Source organism: Anopheles merus, unplaced genomic scaffold, assembly GCF_017562075.2.
Source record: "Anopheles merus strain MAF unplaced genomic scaffold, AmerM5.1 LNR4000016, whole genome shotgun sequence".
Taxonomy (NCBI): domain Eukaryota; kingdom Metazoa; phylum Arthropoda; class Insecta; order Diptera; family Culicidae; genus Anopheles; species Anopheles merus.
Genome location: NW_024427596.1, coordinates 38,070 through 64,175, shown reverse-complemented (window position 1 = coordinate 64,175; position 26,106 = coordinate 38,070). Strand labels below are relative to the sequence as shown.

General features: G+C 41.6%; 3 protein-coding genes across 7 annotated transcripts; 1 reads left to right on the top strand and 2 right to left on the bottom strand.

Moving 5' to 3' along the window:
• Positions 1-5,450: 5,450 nt before the first annotated feature.
• On the bottom strand, positions 5,451-7,281 carry LOC121600995. 3 transcript variants are annotated; one of them, XM_041929778.1, is made up of 3 exons: positions 7,183-7,281; positions 6,952-7,089; positions 5,451-6,884 (listed from the first exon to the last, which is right to left on the bottom strand). In XM_041929778.1, exon 3 carries the CDS (start codon positions 6,878-6,880, stop codon positions 5,828-5,830), a length of 1,053 nt encoding a protein of 350 aa, XP_041785712.1. In that variant the 5' UTR covers positions 6,881-6,884; positions 6,952-7,089; positions 7,183-7,281; the 3' UTR covers positions 5,451-5,827. The 3 variants fall into 3 exon arrangements, with proteins under 3 accessions (XP_041785712.1, XP_041785711.1, XP_041785713.1); XM_041929777.1 differs by having other exon boundaries at positions 5,451-7,089; XM_041929779.1 differs by having other exon boundaries at positions 5,451-7,089; positions 7,161-7,258.
• A 13,230-nt stretch (positions 7,282-20,511) lies between these two features.
• LOC121601009 lies at positions 20,512-23,254 on the top strand. The gene is made up of 3 exons (XM_041929794.1): positions 20,512-21,002; positions 21,058-21,135; positions 22,307-23,254. Exons 1-3 carry the CDS (start codon positions 20,895-20,897, stop codon positions 23,096-23,098), a joined length of 978 nt encoding a protein of 325 aa, XP_041785728.1. The 5' UTR covers positions 20,512-20,894; the 3' UTR covers positions 23,099-23,254.
• LOC121601007 lies at positions 21,422-25,833 on the bottom strand. 3 transcript variants are annotated; one of them, XM_041929793.1, is made up of 5 exons: positions 25,665-25,833; positions 25,251-25,597; positions 24,671-24,899; positions 24,518-24,609; positions 21,422-22,035 (listed from the first exon to the last, which is right to left on the bottom strand). In XM_041929793.1, the coding sequence occupies exons 2-5, from the start codon at positions 25,572-25,574 to the stop codon at positions 21,454-21,456; spliced, it is 1,227 nt and encodes a 408-aa protein (XP_041785727.1). In that variant the 5' UTR covers positions 25,575-25,597; positions 25,665-25,833; the 3' UTR covers positions 21,422-21,453. The 3 variants fall into 3 exon arrangements, with proteins under 3 accessions (XP_041785727.1, XP_041785725.1, XP_041785726.1); XM_041929791.1 differs by having other exon boundaries at positions 25,251-25,600; positions 25,670-25,833; XM_041929792.1 differs by having other exon boundaries at positions 25,670-25,833.
• Between the last annotated feature and the right edge of the window lie 273 nt (positions 25,834-26,106).

Here is a 26,106-nt window from a genome sequence, read left to right as displayed (position 1 = left end):
GTCAGTTTGGTGGGTTAAACCATACGGCCGCAGAAGAGGCTACTTCAGTGTTGTTAAAATAAGTTTTTATACACGGGTAATTCATTTGCTAAACATGTTCCACCCCAAAATATGTTTAATTATGCAAAGGAAGCAATGAAACGTGGTTTAAGTTTGTTTATTGTAAAACATATTTGTGTGTGTTTGTTTACATGCAAATGGACTCATCCATTTCGCTGGTCAGTGGACAGTTTTTAGATTTAAAATATTGACGAAGTTATGCTGTGATATAAGTGAATGAGGTAAAGTAATCGATGTGTTAAAATCCTGTTAAGCATATTTACCCTAGCCCGCCCTTGATCCATCTTTTCCTCGTCAACATGTTTGGAAAAGGTGGGCCAAGCGCGTGCAAGGTCAATACATATGATCGGAACTGATAGCTCCGATTGTTCTAAAATTTGGTGGGTTAACGACTGAATCGTAAGCCGGTCTCATGGTACAGTCGTCAACTCGTACGACTTAACAAACATGCCCGTCATGGGTTCAAGCCCCAAATAGACCGTGCCGCCATACGTAGGACTGACTATCCTGCTATGGGGGGAAATCAATAAGTCACTGAAAGCCAACCCCACAAGTGGGTTGGCAGGCCTTGACCGGCATCGGTTGTTGAGCCAAACAAGAAGAAGAAGAAGAAGAAGAACGACTGAATCGACCACCACTAATCCACGTGGGTTTGAAGTGGCTTTACAGTGGGTTAAGACCGATTTGGTTATTTGGGAATGAACCATTTTTTATAATTCATGATCTTTTCTAACTATCAGAAATTATGCTACTACCCAACTACCCACAAATCCACTTAACGACCACTAAACGGGTTCTAAACGATTCAAGCTCCCTACCTAAACGGAATATAGAAAGACTTCGTTTAGCAGACGGACTTTAAAATAGCCAAAAGCTGGTGGCGCCATCTGTTGGTAGGATACCCAACCAGTGGAGCTTCCTCGCTTGGAAAGCTTTCTCATTTCCTCTGTATTATTGTATCCGTATTCATAAACGATGCGCAATCTCAGATTGAACCAAACATCAAATAGAATAAATGTCATCATAGTCATTCCACACTGTTGAAATTCAAAGAGATTTATGAAAATAGTACCAAATTTTCTTTTATTTTATACTTTATGTGACATCCCAAATATCCAAATCGTCCTTAACCCACTGTAAAACCACTTCAAACCCACGTGGGTTTGTGGTGTTCGATTCAGTCGTTAACCCACCAAATTTTAGAACAATCGGAGCTGCCAGTTCCGATCCGATGTATTTATCTTGCCCACCCTTAACCCACCTTTTCCAAAAATGCTTTGAGGAAAAGTTTGGTCAAGGGTTGGTTTAGGTCAATATGCTGGACAGGATTCCCAAATAACCAAAAGCCTGAAATCGCCACCAATTTTAAAATTTTAGAACACAGTTCATTTGATTCAAGCTAACTTGAAATGCTGAATTGTCGTTTCATTGTATGAATCTGTTTGGGTTTTCAACCCCGAGAATTGAACTATACGATTGTATAAACGCTTGGACGAGGTGATGAATTGGTTACTTGACAGAAGAAGCTGAAGAAAAAAATAAAATTCATTGTAGAACACACATGTTTTGGTAACCTAGCAGGAGGTCCCCAAAAGAAAAATAAGATGCTATCGAAAAATATCCGAACTGGAACTTGTACAAAAAAAGGGATAAGACGCACGCAGCATTCTTCAATGCACATGATGAAACATCAGATACTGCGCCTATCGCTTGTACAGGTGTACATGTTGTTTACGTTTTCATATTTTACCCTCCATTCAATAGCGTATCACGAGAAGATTCTATCTATTAAACTATCTTCTTTTATGAATATAGATATAGAAAATAGTACGGCAGATTTAGATGTTGCAATGGAGCGTGAAGAAGACATGAATGACGAAGAGGAATCAGATCAGGAAACATCATCAATACATGAGAGTGATAAAATGGATTTCTCCAATATGTCCTTGGAAGATTGCATAAAATGTTATGCTTTGTCAACAAATCAGTCAAACATCGCAATCAATCTGCTGTCTAATATAGTATCAGCTAACCTGCGACGAAGCCTACCAAAATCTGCTCGAACTCTTCTGAAGACCAGGAGGAATAATGACGATATTCCCAACTAGTGATGGGTAAAGTTGGCAAAAATCCGGAGTCGACTCCGATCCGACTCCGTTAAATTCGGAATCGACTCCGGAAGGTAGGTCCGCGCTGCAATATCCGGAGTCGGTCGGAATCGTCCGGAGTCGTACGTAGTCGCCCGGAGTCGCCCGGAGTCGGAGTCATCCGGAGTCGTCCGGAGTCGCCCAGAGTCGGAGTCGTCCGGAGTCGTTCGGAGTCGTTCGGAGTCGTCGGAGTCGTTCGGAGTCGTCCGGAGTCGCCCGGAGTCGCCCGGAGTCGGAGTCGTTCGGAGTCGCTCGGAGTCGTTGGAATCGTTCGGATTCGTCCGGAGCCGCCCAGAGTCGCCCGGAGTCGGAGTCGTTCGGAGTCGTTTGGAGTCGTTCGGAGTCGTCCGGAGTCGTTCGGAGTCGTTTGGAGTCGTCCGGAGTCGTTGGGAGTCAGAGTCGTCCGGAGTCGTTCAGAGTCGTTCGGAGTCGTTCGGAGTCGTTCGGAGTCGTCGGAGTCGTTCGGAGTCGTCCGGAGTCGCCCGGAGTCGCGCGGAGTCGGATTCGTTCGGAGTCGTTTGGAGTCGTTCGGAGTCGTTCGGAGTCGTTTGGAGTCGTCCGGAGTCGTTCGAAGTCGTTCGGAGTCGTCCGGAGTCGTTCGGAGTCGTTTGGAGTCGGAGTCGTCCGGAGTCATTCGTAGGACTCCGACGACTCCGAACGACTCCGAACGACTCCGAACGACTCCGAATGACTCCGGACGACTCCGACTCCAAACGACTCCGAACGACTCCGAACGACTCCGGACGACTCCGAACGACTCCAAACGACTCCGATCGACTCCGAACGACTCCGGACGACTCCGAACGACTCCAAACGACTCCGAACGACTCCAAACGACTCCGAACGACTCCGAACGACTCCGGACGACTCCGAACGACTCCGACTCCGGACGACTCCGAACGACTCCGACGACTCCGAACGACTCCGAACGACTCCGAACGACTCCGAACGACTCCGAACGACTCTGAACAACTCCGGACGACTCCGACTCCGAACGACTCCGAACGACTCCGGACGACTCCGAACGACTCCGGACGACTCCGAAAGACTCCGAACGACTCCGAACGACTCCAACTCCGGGTGGCTCCGGACGACTCCGGACGACTCCGAACGACTCCGACAACTCCGAGCGACTCCGAACTACTCCGAACGACTCCGAATGACTCCGGACGACTCCGGACGACTCCGGACGACTCCGAACGACTCCGACGACTCCGAACGACTCCGGGCGACTCCGAACGACTACGAATGACTCCGGACGACTCCGACTCCAAACGACTCCGAACGACTCCGGACGACTCCGAACGACTTCGAACGACTCCGGACGACTCCAAACGACTCCAAACGACTCCGAACGACTCCGAACGACTCCAAACGACTCCGAACGACTCCGACTCCGGGCGGATCTAGTGGTTCCATTTTGCCGGAGTCGGAATCGAACTAACAATAGTCGGAGTCGGATCGGAGTCGTGGGTGCGCTCCATACAGCACATCACTATTCCCAACATTCCCGGAGGCCAATTATGGTATTACGGTGTTGCTCAAAACATTAGAAACTTCTACAGTTAATAGCATATAGCATATAATTGCATACGAACACTCATATTTGGCTTCAATTTCTAGGTCTAGTGTACCAAATATTACAACGTTATCAATCAACATTTCGATTGATGGATTACCATTGTACAAAAGTAGTAGAACACAGTTTTGGCCCATATTGATGGATATTGTGGAACTAGAAAATGTTCCAGTTATGACTGTGGGTATATTTTGTGGTCAAAGCAAACCAACAAACGTGCAGGACTATTTGAAAAAGTTGGTGGATGAGCTGAAAGATAAATGGCATTTTGATCAATTCTGCTTAAATCAAAATCAATTTGCGTGCCATTATTGCGGATGCACCTGCTCGAGCATTTATTAAGGGTATGTTAATTGGATTTGGTACATGACTTATAATTAATATTTAATTTTCTATCATTTCTCAGGATGTGCATATTTTAATGCTACTCATGGATGTATGAAGTGTACCTGCGAAGGAGAGTTTAGTCCCCTTTCAAATACAACAACTTTTAAAAGCATCAATGCCCCTCTTCGTACTGATAAAAAATTTCGCACTGAGCAAACCCAGATCATGTAAAAGTAATCTCTCCTCTTTTAGAAATACCCGATATCTATATAATAAGAGATGTCATAGTTTCAGAATCCCTACATTTATTTTACTTAGGTATATTGAAAAGACTTTTATTTGGATGGAGAGTTAGGGCAAGTTAGGGAAATGTTACAAATGGTCTGGTATGCAATGCGATTGTGTATCAGAGTACCTAATAGGTATAGAATTGCCATCGGAAATACATAGAAGGTTTAGACGATTAGATGAGTTGAAAAATTGGAAAGGTACTGAGCTAGCATCATTTTTACACTACGCTGGATTGGTGGTTTTGAAGGTACTTCCATCTGAAGCTTACGAACATTTTCTGCTACTTTTTTGTGCAGTTACGATGCTCTCATCTAATGAATTTAAAAAAATTGGCACGTAGCTGGTAAAATGTTGGAAACATTTGTCATCCAGTATGGACAAATATATGGCCAACAATATCTTACTAGTAACGTACATAATTTGCTGCACGTTTTGGATGAAGTTCGACATTTTGGACCACTTCCTTCACTCACCGCCACCGATATGAAAACAAATTACAGTTTATGAAAAAATCTCTTCGTGGAACCAATAGACCTTTAGCTTAGGTCGCCAATAGAATTATTGAACTTCAAATTTTTTTTATGATAGCAAATAATACAGTACTATCTTACACATTCACTAAGAATAACAAAACAAACGATTTATTTGTAACTTCTGGATTCCTCTTGCAAAACAACAATCGAAATGGTTGGTTCTTAACTTTAGACAAGCAAATAATTCGTTACCATTCTTTTGTTTTCGAATCTGAAACAGAGATTAGAATTGAAGGTTTTGTTTTGCCAGGCAATACAGACTATTTTCAGTATCCCATAAAATCTAATCATCTATATGTTTTTCGGGGAAACCGGCGCGACTTAAGAAAAAAATCTTCTATGTTTAAGTTAAGTGATATTAAATGCAAGCTAGCTGCTGTAACAACAAATGATGGCGATGAACATGTTTTTGTACCTTTATTGCATACGTTACGATGAGTACGAAATGTCAATAAAAAAAACAATAACATGTGAATAATTACATTGAAATATTGTTTTTATAAATTTATACAATTTTTATTTTATTTTTATTTTTAGTTCACAGTCACAGAGTATGTTAAGTAAATAAATTCGTCACAATTATGTTGTGAGTTACTAGAACTATGTTAAAGATTCAATATATCACATTTCATGGTGTTTGAAAGTATGTTTAGTTGATTTTCTTAATCCTTTATTATGAAGTCACTTCTGTGCCTACTTTAACGTATCCTTGAAAAAGTTTGCAACTGCATTCAAAGAAAGCTGTTCATCATTAGTAGACCCTATTTCTTTAAAAATGTTATCATCATTTTGATATGATTGAAACTGTATCTTGCTCCCAGTTCTTCCTACACCTGCCCAACTACATTTCGTTAAAAAGGTTTTGTCAAATAGAATGTCCAATGCTTGTATCAATCTATTATGGCCTTTTTGTTTGATATCAAAAAATCTAGCCAATCAAATATTGTTCGCATGTTGGTAAATGACTCTAGATCTTTGTTAAGTTTTTCGAGATCTTCCAACGTCTTTATAGTTTTAATATTAGCATGCTTTTCTTTTAGATGTGGAGGCACAAGAGGACATGTCTTATCAAGCAAAATATTCATTTGGGTGATGAGAGTTGCTTGCATCTTTTCTATTCTTGAAAGCCTGTTATCTATTTCGTTTAATTGCTGGGTATGGTCATAGTCTCCTTTTTGGTTTTGTGTATGTCTAGGAACATTGTTGTTTTCATCTATGAGTAGATGATTGCTTTTTACTAAATTATTTGGATCACAGGGGATATAAGAGTGAGGGTATTGTGCATTAGCATCGTCCATATTTTCAAGCATTTGATAGCCATGGTTTGAGCATACAGTTGTTACCGAGTCGTTTGTCGTATCACATTTATCATTTGCGTCATTTTCATGAAGCCATTCTTCTGTAGAGTATTTCGCGGATTGATTTTCTTCTACAGCCACTTTAGTTTCGTTGCCATGGGTTGAATGTAGTGATGCTATCGAGCCATTTATCGATTCAACTGGATCATGTGCATCATTGTCATGAAGCCATTCTATAGAATATTCAGACCATCGACTTTCTTCAACAGCTTCTGTACTTTCATTTTTAACATCATCTATCACCATTAAGTTTTCAAAGTTAGCTCTTTCTATACCATCTAATGTAGGTGCAGATGTGATGCTAAAATCAGAGTTATTTTCGTCACTCATAGCAGTTACCAGTTGCTCCGCATCTTCTAGCGTACCGATGTTCTTTTTTTTCACGATGCATTTAATCTTCTCCCAGTTGGGATTGCCCGTGCAATTCCCAACCCTAACCATTTGTTGAAGATGGCGTTTGTTTTTATATTTTGGCCAAAGATGATATGATTTGCCTCGGCTTGTTTCCTGTATCCAGCCCTCTGGAACTATATATAGCTCGGCATTTCCTCTTGCATCAGTTGTCTGAACTATGGCGTGCGGCATTTTACTGAAAAAATATATCAACGACGATGATTATACGCAATCCATTATATACGTGTACTTGTGGCTCATACACCGAAGCTCTACATGTTCTATATGTCCTCTAATAACTTGGATGGCTTTTTACATCGATATCTCAACCTTTTCAGATAGCCGAAATGACAAAGGCGCTAGAAGATGGATGCACACAAAGGCCTCGGATCAGGACTTCACTACAATAGGTAAATAGAATAAAATCTTAGATACAATCACATCACACTAATACCATATCACAATATAATACACGCAATAAAGGCAATATTAACCAATGTGTATCCCTATAAACAGCATCGGTGAAAATGACACACACACGCAGATACACACCGGCCGAACAAGATCGGACAAGCTTTTTTTTGGCGCATCCGTTACGTTTGACATATATTGCACATTTTAACCTCAGAGTTTAAAACTGACAAGAGGGGCTGTCAGTCATGTTCTAAAAACAGTACATGTTCCAAAATTTGGTGGGTTAACGACTGAATTGACCACTTTTAACCCATGTGCGTTTAAAGTGGGTTAAAAGTGGGTTAAGGCCGATTTGATTATTTGGGTTTTAACTCCTCGGTTGATTAAATTCATTCACTTACATCACTGCACTTCAACTTCAGCAATATTATTAGTCTAGAAACTGCACTGACCAGCGAAATGGAAGAGTTCATTCGCAAGTAAACAAACACACATATATACATATTACACATGACTGTTTTACAACAAACCAACTTAAACACACACGGAAGCAAGGAAGCAATTATCCTTTGCACAATTAAATCTGATAACCAACATACCGAAAACGCCACCAATTTCCTGTACTAACAATCCAGTTGCATCGAAAAAAAAAAAAAAACTGTCAGTTTGGTCGGTTAAACCACACATCTACAGAAGCGGCCACTTCAATGTTTGTTAAAGTCAGTTTTTTTATGCACGGGTAATTCATTTACTCAACATGTATCACCCAAAAATGTGTTTAATTGTGCAAAGGAAGCATAAAACTTGTGTGTTTAAGTTCATTTGTCGTTAAAAATATTTGTGTAAGATCCCATATAACCAAGATACCGAAAACGCCCATCAATTTCTTGTACTAAAAATCCAGTTCCATCAAACAAAGCTAAAAAACTATCAGTTTGGTGGGTTAAGCCACACGGCCACAGAAGCAGCCACTTCAATGTTGTTGAAATCAGATTTTTATGCACGGGCAATTTGTTTGCTCAACATGTTTCACCTGTGTTAAAATGATATTTAATTGTGCAAAGGAAGCAATTAAACGGGTTTGTTGTAACACATTCATGTGTAATATGTGTACATGTGTGTTTGTTTACTTGCGAATGAACTCTTCCACTTCGCTGGTCAGTGCATAGTTTATAGACTAATAATATTGCTGAAGATGAAGTGCAGTGATGTAAATGAATGAATTTAATCAACCGAGGAGTTAAAATCTTGTCCAGCATATTGACCATAGCCAACCCTTGACCAAACTTTTCCTCAAAGCATTTTTGGAAAAGGTGGGTTAAGGGTGGGCAAGATAAATACATCGGATCGGAACTGGCAGCTCCGATTGTTCTAAAATTTGGCGGGTTAACGACTGAATCAACCACCACAAACCCACGTGGGTTTGAGGTGGTTTTACAGTGGGTTAAGGACGATTTGGTTATTTGGGATGTGGATGTGTGTGTTTGTTTACTAGCGAATGGACTCTTTCATTTCGCTGGTCAGTGCACCGTTTATTTATTAATAATATTACCGAAGTTATACTGTGATGTAAGTGAATGAGGTAAAGTAATCGATGTGTTAAAATCATGTTCAGCATATTGACCTTAGCCCGCACTTGATCCATCTTTTTCTCGTCAACATGTTTGGAAAAGGTGGGCCAAGCGTGGGCAAGGTCAATACACCTTATTAGAACTGACAGCTTCAGTTGTTCTAAAATTTGGTGAGTTAACGACTGAATCGACCACCGCTAACCCACGTGGGTTTGAAGTGGCTTTACAGTGGGTTAAGGCCGATTTGGTTATTTGGAATGTGATGATCGCGCCTATATACGACGATGATTACAACGTACCGGAACGTACCGTGGTAAACATCAGTGGCTTAGTTTCTGCAAGTTAGAAGAGACCATGATTTATAAAAGAGTACGCTTAACTTTCACGATTATCGTTGGATACCCGCGGTCTGGTGTTGTATTGTTCAACGTACCACTCTTCTACACCATGGTACATGCGTAAACCACTTCGAATCGAGTAAGAATACGTTGTGCAGCACATCTACCAAGCATTCTACCATTTCTTTAACTTTATTAGATTCACTTCACTACATAAGGTTTTCATCAAAATTTAAAGAAAAATTGGACTTCATCTGCATCCAGATTGGTGTACGTTTAAGGCTGCGCTCTGGCACCAATCGAACACGACATCCGACTCGAACAAACCCATATAATCATATCGAGGTGCACTGTCAGACACAAACAAGCAAACAAGACAAACATGTCAAATCCCATACATTTTTCATGTTCGATGTCGTGTTCGATTGGTGCTAGAGCGCAGGGTAAGGCTGCGCTCTGGCACCAATCGTACAAACCCATGTAATCATATGGAGGTGCACTGACAGACCCAAACAAACAAACAAGACATACATGTCAAATCCTATACATTTTTCATGTTCGATGTCGTGTTCGATTGGTGCTAGAGCGCCGGGTAACAGTACTGCAGGCGAGAAAGAGACAGACTGACTGTTGCCAGCTGTGAGCAGAGTGACCAGAAATAAAGATTTATCTGTATTCTTACCGATTTTTGATATGCCTACCGACTCACAGATGAGCCTCCTAAAACTATCGATTTTTCGGAAAAAGATTTTTTAAGGCCCCCCCCCCCTATGGCAATCAAAGCAGCCCTGACAAGAAAAACGAGATAGTGTACGGTTGATCGGTCATGTAATCTGTCAAATATTCAAATAATAAAGTTTGTTTAAATTTTGAATCGAACGATAGCTCTCACGATGTACAACGGCGAATGATTAAAAAAAGGCTACATCGGTGATGAAAATGTTGTGTGTAATGTGTAAAATAAACAGCCGAAAAATTATAAATGGTGGCACGCCTGAAAGCCGTTTAGGGTAAGAAAAGCATAGCTAATATTTGTAATACTAAATCAATTAAAGCGGTATTTTCTATGCAGCTGTTGTGCAACCGTATTGTGCCGGTGATCGTTAGAAAGAGGAAAGAAAAAATGCCCGCAATCAAACTACACGATGATCGATCATGGCAAACAAGGTAAGTTGATAATGAATGTAATCCGCACGGTATCAAAAACTCCTCGAGTTATTAACCATTGTTTTTTTTATAGTTACAAAGCATGCAAAGCTCGCTCGCCGTTGGACGCTTGGACAATTCCTTTTACAAGCATTCGGTGATCAGTTTGCGAAACGTCTTGCCGCACGCATGGTACAGGCCCTTCTTGTCCGCCCCGGTATCGATCGTGGACTGATCCTTCTGCAGCGTCAGCATCATCACCTTCATCTGCGGGTAGTTGTGGCACCGACAAACCGACGTGACACAGGCGTTACAAAAGTGTCCCACACGAAAGTACTGTCATTTGCATGTGAGGCGATCACTTATGTCAAAGTAAGCTCTGTTCACTGCTGTTTCGATGTAAACAACTTTTCTAAATACAAATTGCGAAGGAATTGTGAAGCAAGATTTTGTAAGCATTTTTGGACAAAACACCCAGGAAAATCATTTTATAAGTTTCCAAATCGATGCAAAAGATGTAAGAAGTAATTAAAACAATGCGCATTGGAATTTGCGGAGAAAAACAAAAAGGGGATTTAGCAGTTCCTCCTTTGTGTCAGGGTAGTAAGCGAATCATTATACAGATGGCGCTAGTGTTTAACGTATTTTCATTTGAAATGAGGAGACAACTTTTGAAGCTAATTTTGTTCGAAGTGTCACGTCGGTTTGTCGGTGGTTGTGGTACGACGCAGTTCCGGTCGCCATCTCGATCGTGGTAATGCCGAACGACTAGAAGCCGTATCCGTGGTCCCGCTCCATCTCCTCCGGCGTCATCCAGCACGACGTGCCGATAAAAGTGTGGTACACCTTCTGCCGCGACATGTCTCCATCGGTGGCGAGTCACGCGCTCATCGGCTATATTTAAGGTGCCGTCGTCGCTGTGCAGTATGATGGCCACCTTGGTGTCCACATAATGGGCAGTGCGGTATGTGCACTCTATTGGCAAGCGCACAGCAAGATCCAGCAAACGTTACCGACAGTATTTATCGCCGTGAAAATGCTTTTACTGCATGGGTGAGTATTATTATATCTAAAAGCATACGTTCGTTCCTTTCTTTAGTTTCAGCTAATGGCAGATGAACGATCGAATGACTGTTACCTCGGAAGGGAGGTCTCATTGCGGATACTGACTTGGATGTGGTACCACCGAGTCCCTTGGTCGTAGTTGGCCCTGGTGTTTCGGATGCGGCAACATCGGAAAAGCGCTCCGAACGTGTTGTGATCAAACCGAGATCGGCGAAGCAGTGTAGTGTTGTGTGGTGATCGTGTGTTCATTTATGTTGTAAAGGGTGATTGTACTCATTTTTTACTGGAAATTGTAATACTAGTTGTTATGCAGAACAAAATGCAGCATAAATGGCGATGAGCTAGCATTGTTTAAAGGTGCCGGATGTTATACGTTAGAGCTGTTCCTAGTGGTGTGATGCGTTGATATATTAAACCAGTATTAGGATTAGGATATTAGTAGGATTTAAACCAGTGCCGTTGAATAAAATAGTGTACAACAAGTTCAAAAACATCCCGTGTATTTTGTTTGGATTTTTTAAAGTCCTTTCGATTACCTATTACGGAAGCAAATATGTGTCATTAATGTGCAAAAGGTAAGGAATCAGTGATCGCGTTGGAAGGTAATTGCATTTACGGTGTATCTCCATTTGTGTTTATTGTTTTTCGCTCGCTGTTTTTGATTCCCCATTCCACATAATGGTGCGTACGTTTCGTTAACAATGTACATTAGATGGTGAAGTTGCATGATAATTAAATATTGAGCGTGTTGGAGGGTTCAAAAAAATATTTTACTTGTTCCGCTCCGTTGGTTGTCTGGTTGTCTGGCTGGCTGGCTGGCTGGTTGGATGGGATGATCGGATGCGCATTTCCCTACGCCGCTGTGCCGGGTGCATCATACGTCGGTGTTGGGTTGCTGTTGCTGGGCCGAGCGGATGCGCGTGCACACGTGGGAATAACGACACGCAATTGTGGTGATATCACAGAAACTATATATTTTGTTCTATTTCATCATAAAAAATTCTTGCCATTAATTTCTCTTTTTAGGTATTTTATATTGTATCGGTACGATTATCGTGTTCAAAGGCTTTTTCGAGAAATGCCAATACATAAATCGGTTAGTCTCATGGCCTACTCATTTTCATTTGGTTGTAAAAATACTGCCTATACATTGTTTCATTTTGGTTTTCTCCCTCTCCATCTATCTCTTGATAGGAATGCCTGGTCGCTAGCTGCAGCTTCCCATCGATGTAGGCACCCGATCTTCGAGATTTTACTTCACCTGATCTAGCCATCGAACTCGCTGTGCTTCCTTGCTTCTAGTACCGAACTGAGAGCCGCTCGAACACCTAGCTGCTGGGGCACGAGGCTGCCTTCTTCAAAACATGCCCCAGCCATCGCAAACAGCCATGTCCGGTGCGCCATACGGCTTCAGTAAGCTCGTGGATGATCATTCGCACAAAGATGATCCGGAGGATGCGTCGGCCGTCGTGTTTCGCCGCTGTCCTTTGCATGCTGTAAAGAAACATACCTATTCATCGTCGGCCAATGGTGCAGCACGAGCGCAACGTGATACATCGTGACATCATCCGGAAAACTTGCAGCTGGGGCAAGGTGGTGATCTGAAGATAGCCGATTTCGGTTGGTCCGTGTAGGAGCCGACCTTGTTCCGGTACGACGCTGTGCGTTTCGCTCGACTATTTATCGCCCGAGATGGTACATGGTCAGCCGCACACAAAAACTGTCGATCTATGGAATTTGGGCGTCCTGGTGTACAAGCTGCTGTGCGGTAAGGCCCCGTTTTTGGCGACCACGTATGAAGAATCGTTCCGTAAAATCATGAAGCTGCAGTATAAGATGCCGTCAGATGTAACGAAGCCGGCGGCCCATCTGATCTCGCGACTGTTCGTTAAGGATCTGGCCAGCCGTATGCCGCTGAAAAATGTTGCGTCCATTCTTGGATTCTGCTGCACGTGCACAAAAAGTAAATAGGAACTGCTGCTACCATGTACCATTTATCGTTTTGCTCTAACTAAGTATGTTTATAAGATACCTGTACCCTTTAGTTTTTTAAACCCTTTCTCTTATAACATGTAGTGGTATTTGAATGGCAATTGATGGGTTTTGCATTATGATGAACAAGATCGTGACCATCCTCTCGTGGTACCTTTAGTGCTTCAGTTCTATATTAAGGAGAGCGTGGAAGGGTATGGCTACATTCATTTCGGCGCTGCCATGCACCTTTCGTTGCAACGATAAGATAGAGCTAGTGTTTTGTTTTTGAAGATATGTTATTATTATTATTATTATTTATTTACTCTTCAACGGGCCGTATGGCCTAATTAAGATGTAACAGTTTAATTTAATGATCAATTTAAGATGTAACAGTTCAGTTATTGTAGGATAATTTGTTCGGCTATTTCTTTAGATGACCTATTCAACTAGCTTCATGACGGTGTGACTTGGAATAGGAAAAAATATTAATCATTCCGTATGCCCTAATGACAGAAAGCTGGTCTCTACATACGCTGTACGTCGTTCTATTCCCTCCCGGAACACACACCAACCAGTGATTAACTGTCCGGTTAGGTGATACGAATAAGTCTTGTAAGCATTTAAGCATAACGTCTGCATGACCACGTATGTCGGCTATAGCGAAAATAAAGCATAACAATTATTTATTTGTTACGCAATAAATAGGAAGAAAGTGCAACGCTGTACGGTCCCGTGATACAGTCATCAATTCTTACGACCTAATAACATGACTGTCATGGGTTCAAACCTCATACGGACCGTCCCCCCGTAGCAAGGATTAACTATCCGGCAGCGTGGTACTAAATCAGTTTCGAAAGCCTGTATAGTTCGACGCGTATGTCGTTAAGCCAAATAGAGAGAATGTGCTGCGTTATCGAGATGGATACGATAAAAGTGCTTCCGTCTTAACAGAAGGTGTTCTATGATCTACCAAACCGTTGTGTGAGAAATGGAACTAGCTTGCGAAAATGTTTGGTCAGTCTGCTTCATGAAAAAACAATCAATGTAGTCAGGTGTTTTTACTTCTCTTATTCGTCTTTGGATATAACTGTTGTCATTAATGGCATGCCTGTACCACTAATGGATTTATCAGTGTAATTAAGCTATTGATTACCCAGATCAGGATAGTCAGTCCTATGTATGAGGGGCTTGAGCAAATGACGAGCATGTTGTTTGGAAAACTTATTAACAATCAACACGACAATTGTGACGGATGGTTGGCTTGCCCACATCGGATTAGACGGAAAAGGGTATGAGCACGAGATGATAAACCATTCCGAAAATTTTGTCGACCCAAGCGATCCATTAGTACACACACAGACCATCGAGAATTTATGGCGCTGGATCAAGCCCTTTTTAAGATCTAAAGGCACAAACCGGGGAGCATTGATTGAATATATACGCGAGTACCAGCTTAAGCGAGCCCGGCCTTACAATTTCATTACCATCTTGCGTGCCATCCAATCAGTTCAGGAGTTTGAGTAAGTATTAACATATTCTCCGTCGTATTTTTTAATTTAAATTCATCGAGCTCTTTCCAGCTGGCTAGCTAATGCCAGGAAGCGGATGTATTATTATGCAACCGCTATCTTGGAACTCCGAATCCTACCTCCTCGTGGTGCTAGCTGGAATGCGACGTCAATTGCTGACGATCGTATACTAACAGGATCGGGGGACTATGTTTTATTTTTATTTATTTATTTATTTTTTCTCTCTACATACTTAGCCTTGACCTTTTATTATCATTGACACACAACAATAATGACATAAACAATAATTGTTACGACGGCGAACGGATCTGTGGGCCACGCGAAGGATGCGGCCTTGTAAATCAAACCCGCTCGGGTAACAGCGATCTTCTCAACCGTTCAACACCAATAATAAACCTTCCCGCTAGTTGCTCTCTCAAGTAATTTGAGGAGCCTATGCCGCAGAAGGGAGTGAAGAGGGATGAGAGATTTCTTTCTGATCCGAATATGCAAAATTAAAAAAGAGGTTTCTGAGAGTTGCAAAATCCAAAATGATTCTTTATTCAAAGTTCGGTCCCTTTTATACCCCCGGAAGCCCATACATTTTTAAGGTGTTAGCGTATCCTTTCCGAGGATAATTAGTACATAAGTGCACGTACGCGTGAGTGCCGTGTATTAGTGTTTGTGACGCATATTTATTCTGCTTTTACACGTAGCGTACCCTGTTTCTAGTTTAAGGTGATCGGGCACCACGCGAATTTACAATTTGACACGTCCGTTACGACTTTAATAATTGCTAACGTAACAATAATTAATTGACTAAAGGAACAAACTCTTAAAACTATAATCAGGACGATCACATGCTGGTACTAACCACTCCCCTTGGAACAGTCCTTTCCTGTTCAGTTGAGCTCTTGTTCGTAAAACACTGACCTTCCGCAACAGTGCTTAATGCCCGCTGTGGCTTGCGAGCGTTAAAATATTCAATCGGTTTCTTTGGCTTCTCTGTTCTTCAATGAAGGAAAATAAGTTGATTGTTATGCATTAAACCAGTTTTCCAAACAACATGCTCGTCATTTGCTCAAGCCCCTCATACATAGGACTGACTATCCTGATCTGGGTAATCAATAGCTTAATTACACTGATAAATCCATTAGTGGTACAGGCATGCCATTAATGACAACAGTTATATCCAAAGACGAATAAGAGAAGTAAAAACACCTGACTACATTGATTGTTTTTTCATGAAGCAGACTGACCAAACATTTTCGCAAGCTAGTTCCATTTCTCACACAACGGTTTGGTAGATCATAGAACACCTTCTGTTAAGACGGAAGCACTTTTATCGTATCCATCTCGATAACGCAGCACATTCTCTCTATTTGGCTTAACGACATACGCGTCGAACTATACAGGCTTTCGAAACTGATTTAGTACCACGCTGCCGGATAGTTAATCCTTGTTACGGTGGGACGGTCCGTATGAGGTTTGAACCCATGACAGTCATGTTATTAGGTCGTAAGAATTGATGACTGTATCACGGGACCGTACAGCGTTGCACTTTCTTCCTATTTATTGCGTAACAAATAAATAATTGTTATGCTTTATTTTCGCTATAGCCGACATACGTGGTCATGCAGACGTTATGCTTAAATGCTTACAAGACTTATTCGTATCACCTAACCGGACAGTTAATCACTGGTTGGTGTGTGTTCCGGGAGGGAATAGAACGACGTACAGCGTATGTAGAGACCAGCTTTCTGTCATTAGGGCATACGGAATGATTAATATTTTTTCCTATTCCAAGTCACACCGTCATGAAGCTAGTTGAATAGGTCATCTAAAGAAATAGCCGAACAAATTATCCTACAATAACTGAACTGTTACATCTTAAATTGATCATTAAATTAAACTGTTACATCTTAATTAGGCCATACGGCCCGTTGAAGAGTAAATAAATAATAATAATAATAATAACATATCTTCAAAAACAAAACACTAGCTCTATCTTATCGTTGCAACGAAAGGTGCATGGCAGCGCCGAAATGAATGTAGCCATACCCTTCCACGCTCTCCTTAATATAGAACTGAAGCACTAAAGGTACCACGAGAGGATGGTCACGATCTTGTTCATCATAATGCAAAACCCATCAATTGCCATTCAAATACCACTACATGTTATAAGAGAAAGGGTTTAAAAAACTAAAGGGTACAGGTATCTTATAAACATACTTAGTTAGAGCAAAACGATAAATGGTACATGGTAGCAGCAGTTCCTATTTACTTTTTGTGCACGTGCAGCAGAATCCAAGAATGGACGCAACATTTTTCAGCGGCATACGGCTGGCCAGATCCTTAACGAACAGTCGCGAGATCAGATGGGCCGCCGGCTTCGTTACATCTGACGGCATCTTATACTGCAGCTTCATGATTTTACGGAACGATTCTTCATACGTGGTCGCCAAAAACGGGGCCTTACCGCACAGCAGCTTGTACACCAGGACGCCCAAATTCCATAGATCGACAGTTTTTGTGTGCGGCTGACCATGTACCATCTCGGGCGATAAATAGTCGAGCGAAACGCACAGCGTCGTACCGGAACAAGGTCGGCTCCTACACGGACCAACCGAAATCGGCTATCTTCAGATCACCACCTTGCCCCAGCTGCAAGTTTTCCGGATGATGTCACGATGTATCACGTTGCGCTCGTGCTGCACCATTGGCCGACGATGAATAGGTATGTTTCTTTACAGCATGCAAAGGACAGCGGCGAAACACGACGGCCGACGCTTCCTCCGGATCATCTTTGTGCGAATGATCATCCACGAGCTTACTGAAGCCGTATGGCGCACCGGACATGGCTGTTTGCGATGGCTGGGGCATGTTTTGAAGAAGGCAGCCTCGTGCCCCAGCAGCTAGGTGTTCGAGCGGCTCTCAGTTCGGTACTAGAAGCAAGGAAGCACAGCGAGTTCGATGGCTAGATCAGGTGAAGTAAAATCTCGAAGATCGGGTGCCTACATCGATGGGAAGCTGCAGCTAGCGACCAGGCATTCCTATCAAGAGATAGATGGAGAGGGAGAAAACCAAAATGAAACAATGTATAGGCAGTATTTTTACAACCAAATGAAAATGAGTAGGCCATGAGACTAACCGATTTATGTATTGGCATTTCTCGAAAAAGCCTTTGAACACGATAATCGTACCGATACAATATAAAATACCTAAAAAGAGAAATTAATGGCAAGAATTTTTTATGATGAAATAGAACAAAATATATAGTTTCTGTGATATCACCACAATTGCGTGTCGTTATTCCCACGTGTGCACGCGCATCCGCTCGGCCCAGCAACAGCAACCCAACACCGACGTATGATGCACCCGGCACAGCGGCGTAGGGAAATGCGCATCCGATCATCCCATCCAACCAGCCAGCCAGCCAGCCAGACAACCAGACAACCAACGGAGCGGAACAAGTAAAATATTTTTTTGAACCCTCCAACACGCTCAATATTTAATTATCATGCAACTTCACCATCTAATGTACATTGTTAACGAAACGTACGCACCATTATGTGGAATGGGGAATCAAAAACAGCGAGCGAAAAACAATAAACACAAATGGAGATACACCGTAAATGCAATTACCTTCCAACGCGATCACTGATTCCTTACCTTTTGCACATTAATGACACATATTTGCTTCCGTAATAGGTAATCGAAAGGACTTTAAAAAATCCAAACAAAATACACGGGATGTTTTTGAACTTGTTGTACACTATTTTATTCAACGGCACTGGTTTAAATCCTACTAATATCCTAATCCTAATACTGGTTTAATATATCAACGCATCACACCACTAGGAACAGCTCTAACGTATAACATCCGGCACCTTTAAACAATGCTAGCTCATCGCCATTTATGCTGCATTTTGTTCTGCATAACAACTAGTATTACAATTTCCAGTAAAAAATGAGTACAATCACCCTTTACAACATAAATGAACACACGATCACCACACAACACTACACTGCTTCGCCGATCTCGGTTTGATCACAACACGTTCGGAGCGCTTTTCCGATGTTGCCGCATCCGAAACACCAGGGTCAACTACGACCAAGGGACTCGGTGGTACCACATCCAAGTCAGTATCCGCAATGAGACCTCCCTTCCGAGGTAACAGTCATTCGATCGTTCATCTGCCATTAGCTGAAACTAAAGAAAGGAACGAACGTATGCTTTTAGATATAATAATACTCACCCGTGCATTAGAAGCATTTTCACGGCGACAAAGACTGTCGGTAACGTTTGCTGGATCTTGCTGTGCGCTTGTCAATTGAGTGCACATTTCGCATTGCCCTTTACGTGGACATCAAGGTGGCCATCATACTGCACAGCGACGACGGCACCTTAAATATAGCCGATGAGCGCGTGACTCGCCACCGATGGAGACATGTCGCGGCAGAAGGTGTACCACACTTTTATCGGCACGTCGTGCTGGATGACGCCGGAGGAGATGGAGCGGGACCACGGATACGGCTTCTAGTCGTTCGGCATTACCACGATCGAGATGGCGACCGGAACTGCGTCGTACCACAACCACCGACAAACCGACGTGACACTTCGAACAAAATTAGCTTCAAAAGTTGTCTCCTCATTTCAAATGAAAATACGTTAAACACTAGCGCCATCTGTATAATGATTCGCTTACTACCCTGACACAAAGGAGGAACTGCTAAATCCCCTTTTTGTTTTTCTCCGCAAATTCCAATGCGCATTGTTTTAATTACTTCTTACATCTTTTGCATCGATTTGGAAACTTATAAAATGATTTTCCTGGGTGTTTTGTCCAAAAATGCTTACAAAATCTTGCTTCACAATTCCTTCGCAATTTGTATTTAGAAAAGTTGTTTACATCGAAACAGCAGTGAACAGAGCTTACTTTGACATAAGTGATCGCCTCACATGCAAATGACAGTACTTTCGTGTGGGACACTTTTGTAACGCCTGTGTCACGTCGGTTTGTCGGTGCCACAACTACCTGCAGATGAAGGTGATGATGCTGACGCTGCAGAAGGATCAGTCCACGATCGATACCGGGGCGGACAAGAAGGGCCTGTACCATGCGTGCGGCAAGACGTTTCGCAAACTGATCACCGAATGCTTGTAAAAGGAATTGTCCAAGCGTCCAACGGCGAGCGAGCTTTGCATGCTTTGTAACTATAAAAAAAAACAATGGTTAATAACTCGAGGAGTTTTTGATACCGTGCGGATTACATTCATTATCAACTTACCTTGTTTGCCATGATCGATCATCGTGTAGTTTGATTGCGGGCATTTTTTCTTTCCTCTTTCTAACGATCACCGGCACAATACGGTTGCACAACAGCTGCATAGAAAATACCGCTTTAATTGATTTAGTATTACAAATATTAGCTATGCTTTACTTACCCTAAACGGCTTTCAGGCGTGCGAAGTCGATTCTACCACCATTTATAATTTTTCAGCTGTTTATTTTACACATTGCACACAACATTTTCATCACCGATGTAGCCTTTTTTTAATCATTTGCTGTTGTACATCGTGAGAGCTATCGTTCGATTCAAAATTTAAACAAACTTCATTATTTGAATATTTGACAGATTACATGACCGATCAACCACACACTATCTCGTTTTTCTTGTCAGGGCTGCTTCGATTGCCATAGAGGTGCCTTAAGCCTTAAGGCCTCGCTACACGAACCGAAAACTCGAGGCGAAAACTCAAAAATCTGAAATCTTTACGTCATAAAGATTTTGGGTCGTGTAGACGCGTTTTGTGCACCACCGAAAACACAAAGCCGCTGTCAATTGAAGCAAGCGAAAACTTTCTGTCAGTACTGTCTGTTCAAATGTTTGTTTACAAGCAGAATCGTTTACGCGTTGTTATCGATTGTGTATAAATTTATCCGGATAAAAATGGATACTCTTTTAATGAGTGAAGAATGGTTGGCGTCGCTATCGTGGGCGGTAGAACTAAACGTGGAACAGCTAAGGGGTCGCAACCAGCGAATTGTGCGCAGCTGGTGGATGCAACCTTTTGTTGGATGATATTGTTGCAGAACGGACCAACGAAACAATTAATACCTTCATTCGCGTAAAACCAGAAGATTTAGAATTTTTACTGCGAAGCATTGCACCGGAAATAGCTCGTATGAATACGAATATGCGCGATGCCATCACCACTCAAGAAAGATTGCTAATATTGCTTCACTACTTAGCTACAGGCCATACCTTCAGTAGCTTGCAATTTTTATTTCGGGTTGGTGTGATTAGCACGGCTTAAAAACGGAAAATAATATTTTTTTTTATTTCAGGTGTCTCGTTCTTCGATTAGCAGAATTGTGAAAGAGACGAGTCTTTGCCTAAATAAAGTGTTACGTTCCTATTTGAAGGTATGCGTTTGAATAGTGGTTGATATATTAAAAAGTTCATGTTTTCTTATATTGTGATTCATGTGTGATTCATGTCATCATACAACTCAAGTTAAACTAATTATTCAATTATTTTTTAATTCATTTTTCATTTTCATTCAAAACGGTTCAAAACATAAACACTACCTTAAAGCTACAATAAAAATTCAAAGTAGTAACTAAAAAAAAATTCTAAATAAACCCTATCCTATCCTAATTCTATACTATATGCTAACTATTTACAAGACTATCTACTATCTAACTAACTATTAACTAATTATATACAACTATTTACATAACTCATGGCTGATCCCCATCGCGACGGTTGGCCCGGTTGGCCAACACAAACTCCTCGGCATCTAGCATGGTTCGCTGAATCCTTGAGGTCACAACACGCTGTTCCTCTGGCGTGAACCTCGTCAGGAATTCAGCGACCCAGCGGCCAAACACATTCTCCGAGGAGTTTGCATTGGCCATCGTGGCTTCCGCCACGCGTGTGAGGGCCTCGCTCATACGAAGCCCCTCGTCGCTAGGGGTTCGTCGACGACGCCGTCCTTGCCGAGGATGGGACAGGTTTTGGATGGGAGAGGCTTGGGAAGGACGGGAGACTTGATGAGGAAAGGATACCTGAGAAGGGGAGGGGAGAATTTCGGGAGGGTGTAGGATGACGGATTGGTTGATGGAGGTTGGAGGTTGGCTGGGACTGAAGAGGTTCGCTTGGACTGAAGGATTGGGTGGAAAAAGTTTTGGAGGGTCGGGACTAAGGGAACAAGGTGGATCATACTCAATGTATGAGTGATCGGCAAGGATTCGGGATCGTGCAACGGCCGAACCCGTTGTGACGAGGGAGTTCAGAGCGAGGCCCTCATCTTCCTCGTCAAGCTGAAATGAAAAATGGGTACAAAATTAATAGAAATAATAATGGAAAAAAATCTTGTTTGCAATATAGAAAATGTATGGTTATATTAATAATCCTTTCATCTACCTAAAAATACTTTATACACAGTGAAAATTATGGGATAATCTCGCGTCTGTTTTAAAATTTAACATTTATTATTACTAATAAATAGTCTAAGGTTCATTATGTTTACTTTACAAAGGCTTTCGTCTTAATTTAAATGCACGCTAATTCAATGTTCCTTTTTATTTTCAGCTACCGTCCACTAAACAACAATGGCTGGAGGTATCACAAAGGTTTGAGCAGCGTTGGAACTTCCCCCATGCCATTGGTGCGATGGACGGAAAGCATGTCAAAATCCGCGCTCCTGCACACAGTGGATCCGATTACTACAATTACAAAAACTTTTTTAGTATTGTGCTTCTAGTAATAGTGGACGCTGACTACAATTTTCTGTTCGCGGATGCGGGAGGAAAAGGAGGCATTTCGGGTGGAGGAATACTTCGAAACAGTCGATTGTTTCAAAAACTGGAAAACAAGTTGTTGAATATACCTGATCCAGAGCCTTTGCGAGTACCATATAGAGTTCCAGTACCGTACTTCTTGCTAGGAGACAAGGCTTTCGCCTATACCGATTACTGCATCCGTCCATTTGGTGGAATCCATTCACCTGGAAGTTATCAGCGCATTTTCAACTATAGACATTCCCGAGCTCGAATGCCCGTTGAAAATGCGCTGGGAATTGTGACAAACAAATTCGAAGTATTAAGTGGACCAATACGTCTTCCACCGGATTTAGCAAAACACGTTGTTTTAACGCCATTATATTTACACAATTTCTTGCGTAAAAGTGCTTCAAGGCATATCTACTCGCCACCATCTTCATTCGACAGAGTCGTTAACGGAAACTTGGTACCTGGCGATTGGAGAGCCAATGAAGGGTTAGAAGGTCTGCAAGGTGTTTCGTCAAGAGCACCTGATCGATTGTTGAATATTCGAACGCATGTGGCACTAGACTTCAAACATAATTATAATCATTATGGTTGAACTATTAATCATAATGGTCAGGTCGTTGCACAACATGTCAAATAAGAATAAGCCATTGAAATACAACGAATTTGTTTGAATTGATTTATCAACGTCATCGTCCTTAACCTTCACTAATAACATGTTGTGATATTGATGTGATATTATCTATATATTTAACATTAACCATACAAATTGACCAACACGCTGAAACAGCTACTTTTACGATGAAACGCATTGTGATTGTTGGACTCTCAAAACATGAAGACTAACATCAATAAAATCAACAGAAATATGAAATAAAATGAAATATAACTACATTAATCGATTATAAACGGTTTATTGGCAACAGTTGATTTACAGATCAATGAAAACAAATAATTATATTCCTTAACTAGTAAAAACATATATAATATTTTAACATGGATGAAATATATTAGTAATATAATATTGAGAGGCTTTACTCTGGTAAACTTAGGGTTCGGAGGGGAAAATAAAGTATTTAATAAAAACAACATTTGTAGAGTTGGAATGCTGGTACAAATCTCGATATGATGCCGGGCGATATGAAACCATGGTCTTGGCCAAAGTGGGCAAGTTGCACGTAAAAAGGTATTAGTATGTTATAAATATACCATTTGTGACAACGCTGCTTCCGAAAACTATTTGAAGTGATATCATGTAACAAGATAACACGAAAAAACATAGAGCTTTCAAAGATATGTATATCATATAAGAACAACAACAATGTATAAAACCACGCATGAATTGTAACAAACTCAGTTGATTTTGCAACGCATGCAAAAAGCTAACTTTTTAATATAACACATAGGGCAAAAGTTATTGAAGTAACAGAAATGGTACACGTTGGTACAGTAGCACGTTGAAAGTATGTAATTCTAGGGATAATTTAGACGGTAAATAATTTTGTGAACATATTATCCTGTATCACATGGTTATTAAACCAATGGATGAACTTATTGCACCCCTGTTTGCATTTTAGTTATTATTTTGTATGGTCACCTTAAAACCATAAGCAGGGTCATTCGCCAATTGTTGCACACGACCAAATTATTGCTCATTATTGAACCACAGCAAAAACTATGCCGGTTTGATACTATTTAATGAAAATGGTATCAAGCTACCGACTAATTTCCTTCGATTTCGAAATATGAAACTATATAATTTCAAGGCTGTGACGGTTTTGCGCATTATTTGCGCACTACGTGGTAGTTAGGAAAATAATTTATAATTTACAATATTTAGCCAATGGCTAAATGTTTTTTTTTACATTATTATCGATAATGTAACATAATAAAACCACTTTTCAAAAAAAGAAAGAGCTAATACATTTCATATCTTAAAGTGTGCAATTAATACATTTAATAACAAAGTGTGCGGTAGATCGATTAACAGAAACAAAAAAAAGATTATTCTTACCGTGTCTGCATGTTCAGCGTCCTCCGACGCATCGTTCATAAACGACAAAGCCTCCCAGGCTGGCCATCGCGGGCGATAAACTTCGGCGTAGGCTAAAATAGTCAACAGGTTAGTTGTAGTCTTTTAGCTTGAATAAAAAAAAAAACAATTTACCTGACCCGGTCTGCATACTCTGGCGCACTTTGGATCGGTATGACCGATATTTGGCCACCATGTTGTGCCACATTTTTTTGGCCTCTGCCATGGTCAACCCGACCTCTTCTGCGACACACATCCATGCATCATTTTGACGGTCTCGGTTTTTATAATGCGGAGATTTTTTATTGTAGATGATGTTTTGTTTTTCTACCGCATTAGCCATCCGCAAGCAGAGCTCCACGTCCTGGAATAGTAGTTAAACAAATTAATAAAACGTACGTTGTTTTTATTGTAAAACATAATAAGGATAATAACTAAAGAAAACCGGCATAGAAAATGAGATGGTTGGATTTTTGGAGGAACACGATCCAATAGACACAGGTGCAGGAACAAAGGAAAAATTAAAAAAAAACCCGGTTTAGTAATGAGTTTACGAGGGGCAAGTTGGCAAGAGGCAAGTGTGGCGATACCCTGGGGTAAATTCTTAAACCATGTAAGTACCACTACTACGAGCAACGGCAGTTGCAGCGATCTAGTTTTAACCTCATCCAACATAGTCTCTCAGCCGTTGTTAATTAAGTACACCCATACTCACCTCTCGCATATATTTACGCGGTTCCCGTCCTGATCCCGAAGCCAGTCTTGCTCCCGAAGCCAGTCCTGATCCCGATGCCAGGCCTGCTCCCGAAGCCAGTCCTGATCCCGATGCCAGGCCTGATCCCGAAGCCCGTCCTGATACCGGTGCCTGTCCTGATGCCAGTGCCCGTCCTGATACCGGTGCCAGTACTGATACCGGTACCCGTCGTGATATCGGTTCCATTACTGATATCGTTGCTGGTCCAGGTCCCGATTGCTGTACCGATTTCGATCGCTGTCCTGAAGCCGTTCCCGGTCCTGATCCGCTCTGATTTACATTCATTTTGTTAAATGTTTTGTTTGGTTCTGCTAAAATAATATACACATGTATATTTATTTAATATTAACACGGAAAATAAGTGATAATTAATACCGTACTTTTACAATGCCGGCTTTGTGCTTGTTTTGTTTTATTTTGTTTTGTTGTGATAATGCTCTTCCTTTTCCTGTTGACACCTACAATGCTGTCATTTTGAGTTTTCGGGTTGCTGTCAAAAAGATTTCGGATGAGATTTCAGCTCTCGGAGCTGAAATCTTTTTGACGTAAAGTTTTCGCCTGGCCCCCCCTTTTGACCGAAAACTTTTTGAAATTTCGATTCATGTAGCGAGTAGTTTTGGGTAAAGTGCTGCTGTGCGCACTGTGCGCACAGCACACCATACTGTGCGCACAGCACAGCACAGTGCCTTAAGTGCTACCACAGTGCTAGCACTTTCGCACAGTGCTAGCACAGTGCTAGCACTTCCGCACAGTGCTAGCACTTTCGCACTGTGCGCTCTCTGAGCACAGTGCGAAATGCTAGCACAGTGCTAGCATT

Coding starts and splice junctions, on each gene's coding strand:
- LOC121600995 (XM_041929777.1), bottom strand. CDS start 6,880: ATGCCGCACGCCATAGTTCAGACAACTGATGCAAGAGGAAATGCCGAG.
- LOC121601009 (XM_041929794.1), top strand. CDS start 20,895: ATGAATACGAATATGCGCGATGCCATCACCACTCAAGAAAGATTGCTA. Junction 21,003..21,057: donor GCTTGCAATTTTTATTTCGG/GTTGGTGTGATT, acceptor TTTTTATTTCAG/GTGTCTCGTTCTTCGATTAG. Junction 21,136..22,306: donor TGTTACGTTCCTATTTGAAG/GTATGCGTTTGA, acceptor TTTTATTTTCAG/CTACCGTCCACTAAACAACA.
- LOC121601007 (XM_041929793.1), bottom strand. CDS start 25,574: ATGAATGTAAATCAGAGCGGATCAGGACCGGGAACGGCTTCAGGACAG. Junction 24,900..25,250: donor CGCGTAAATATATGCGAGAG/GTGAGTATGGGT, acceptor CTACTATTCCAG/GACGTGGAGCTCTGCTTGCG. Junction 24,610..24,670: donor GAGTATGCAGACCGGGTCAG/GTAAATTGTTTT, acceptor TGACTATTTTAG/CCTACGCCGAAGTTTATCGC.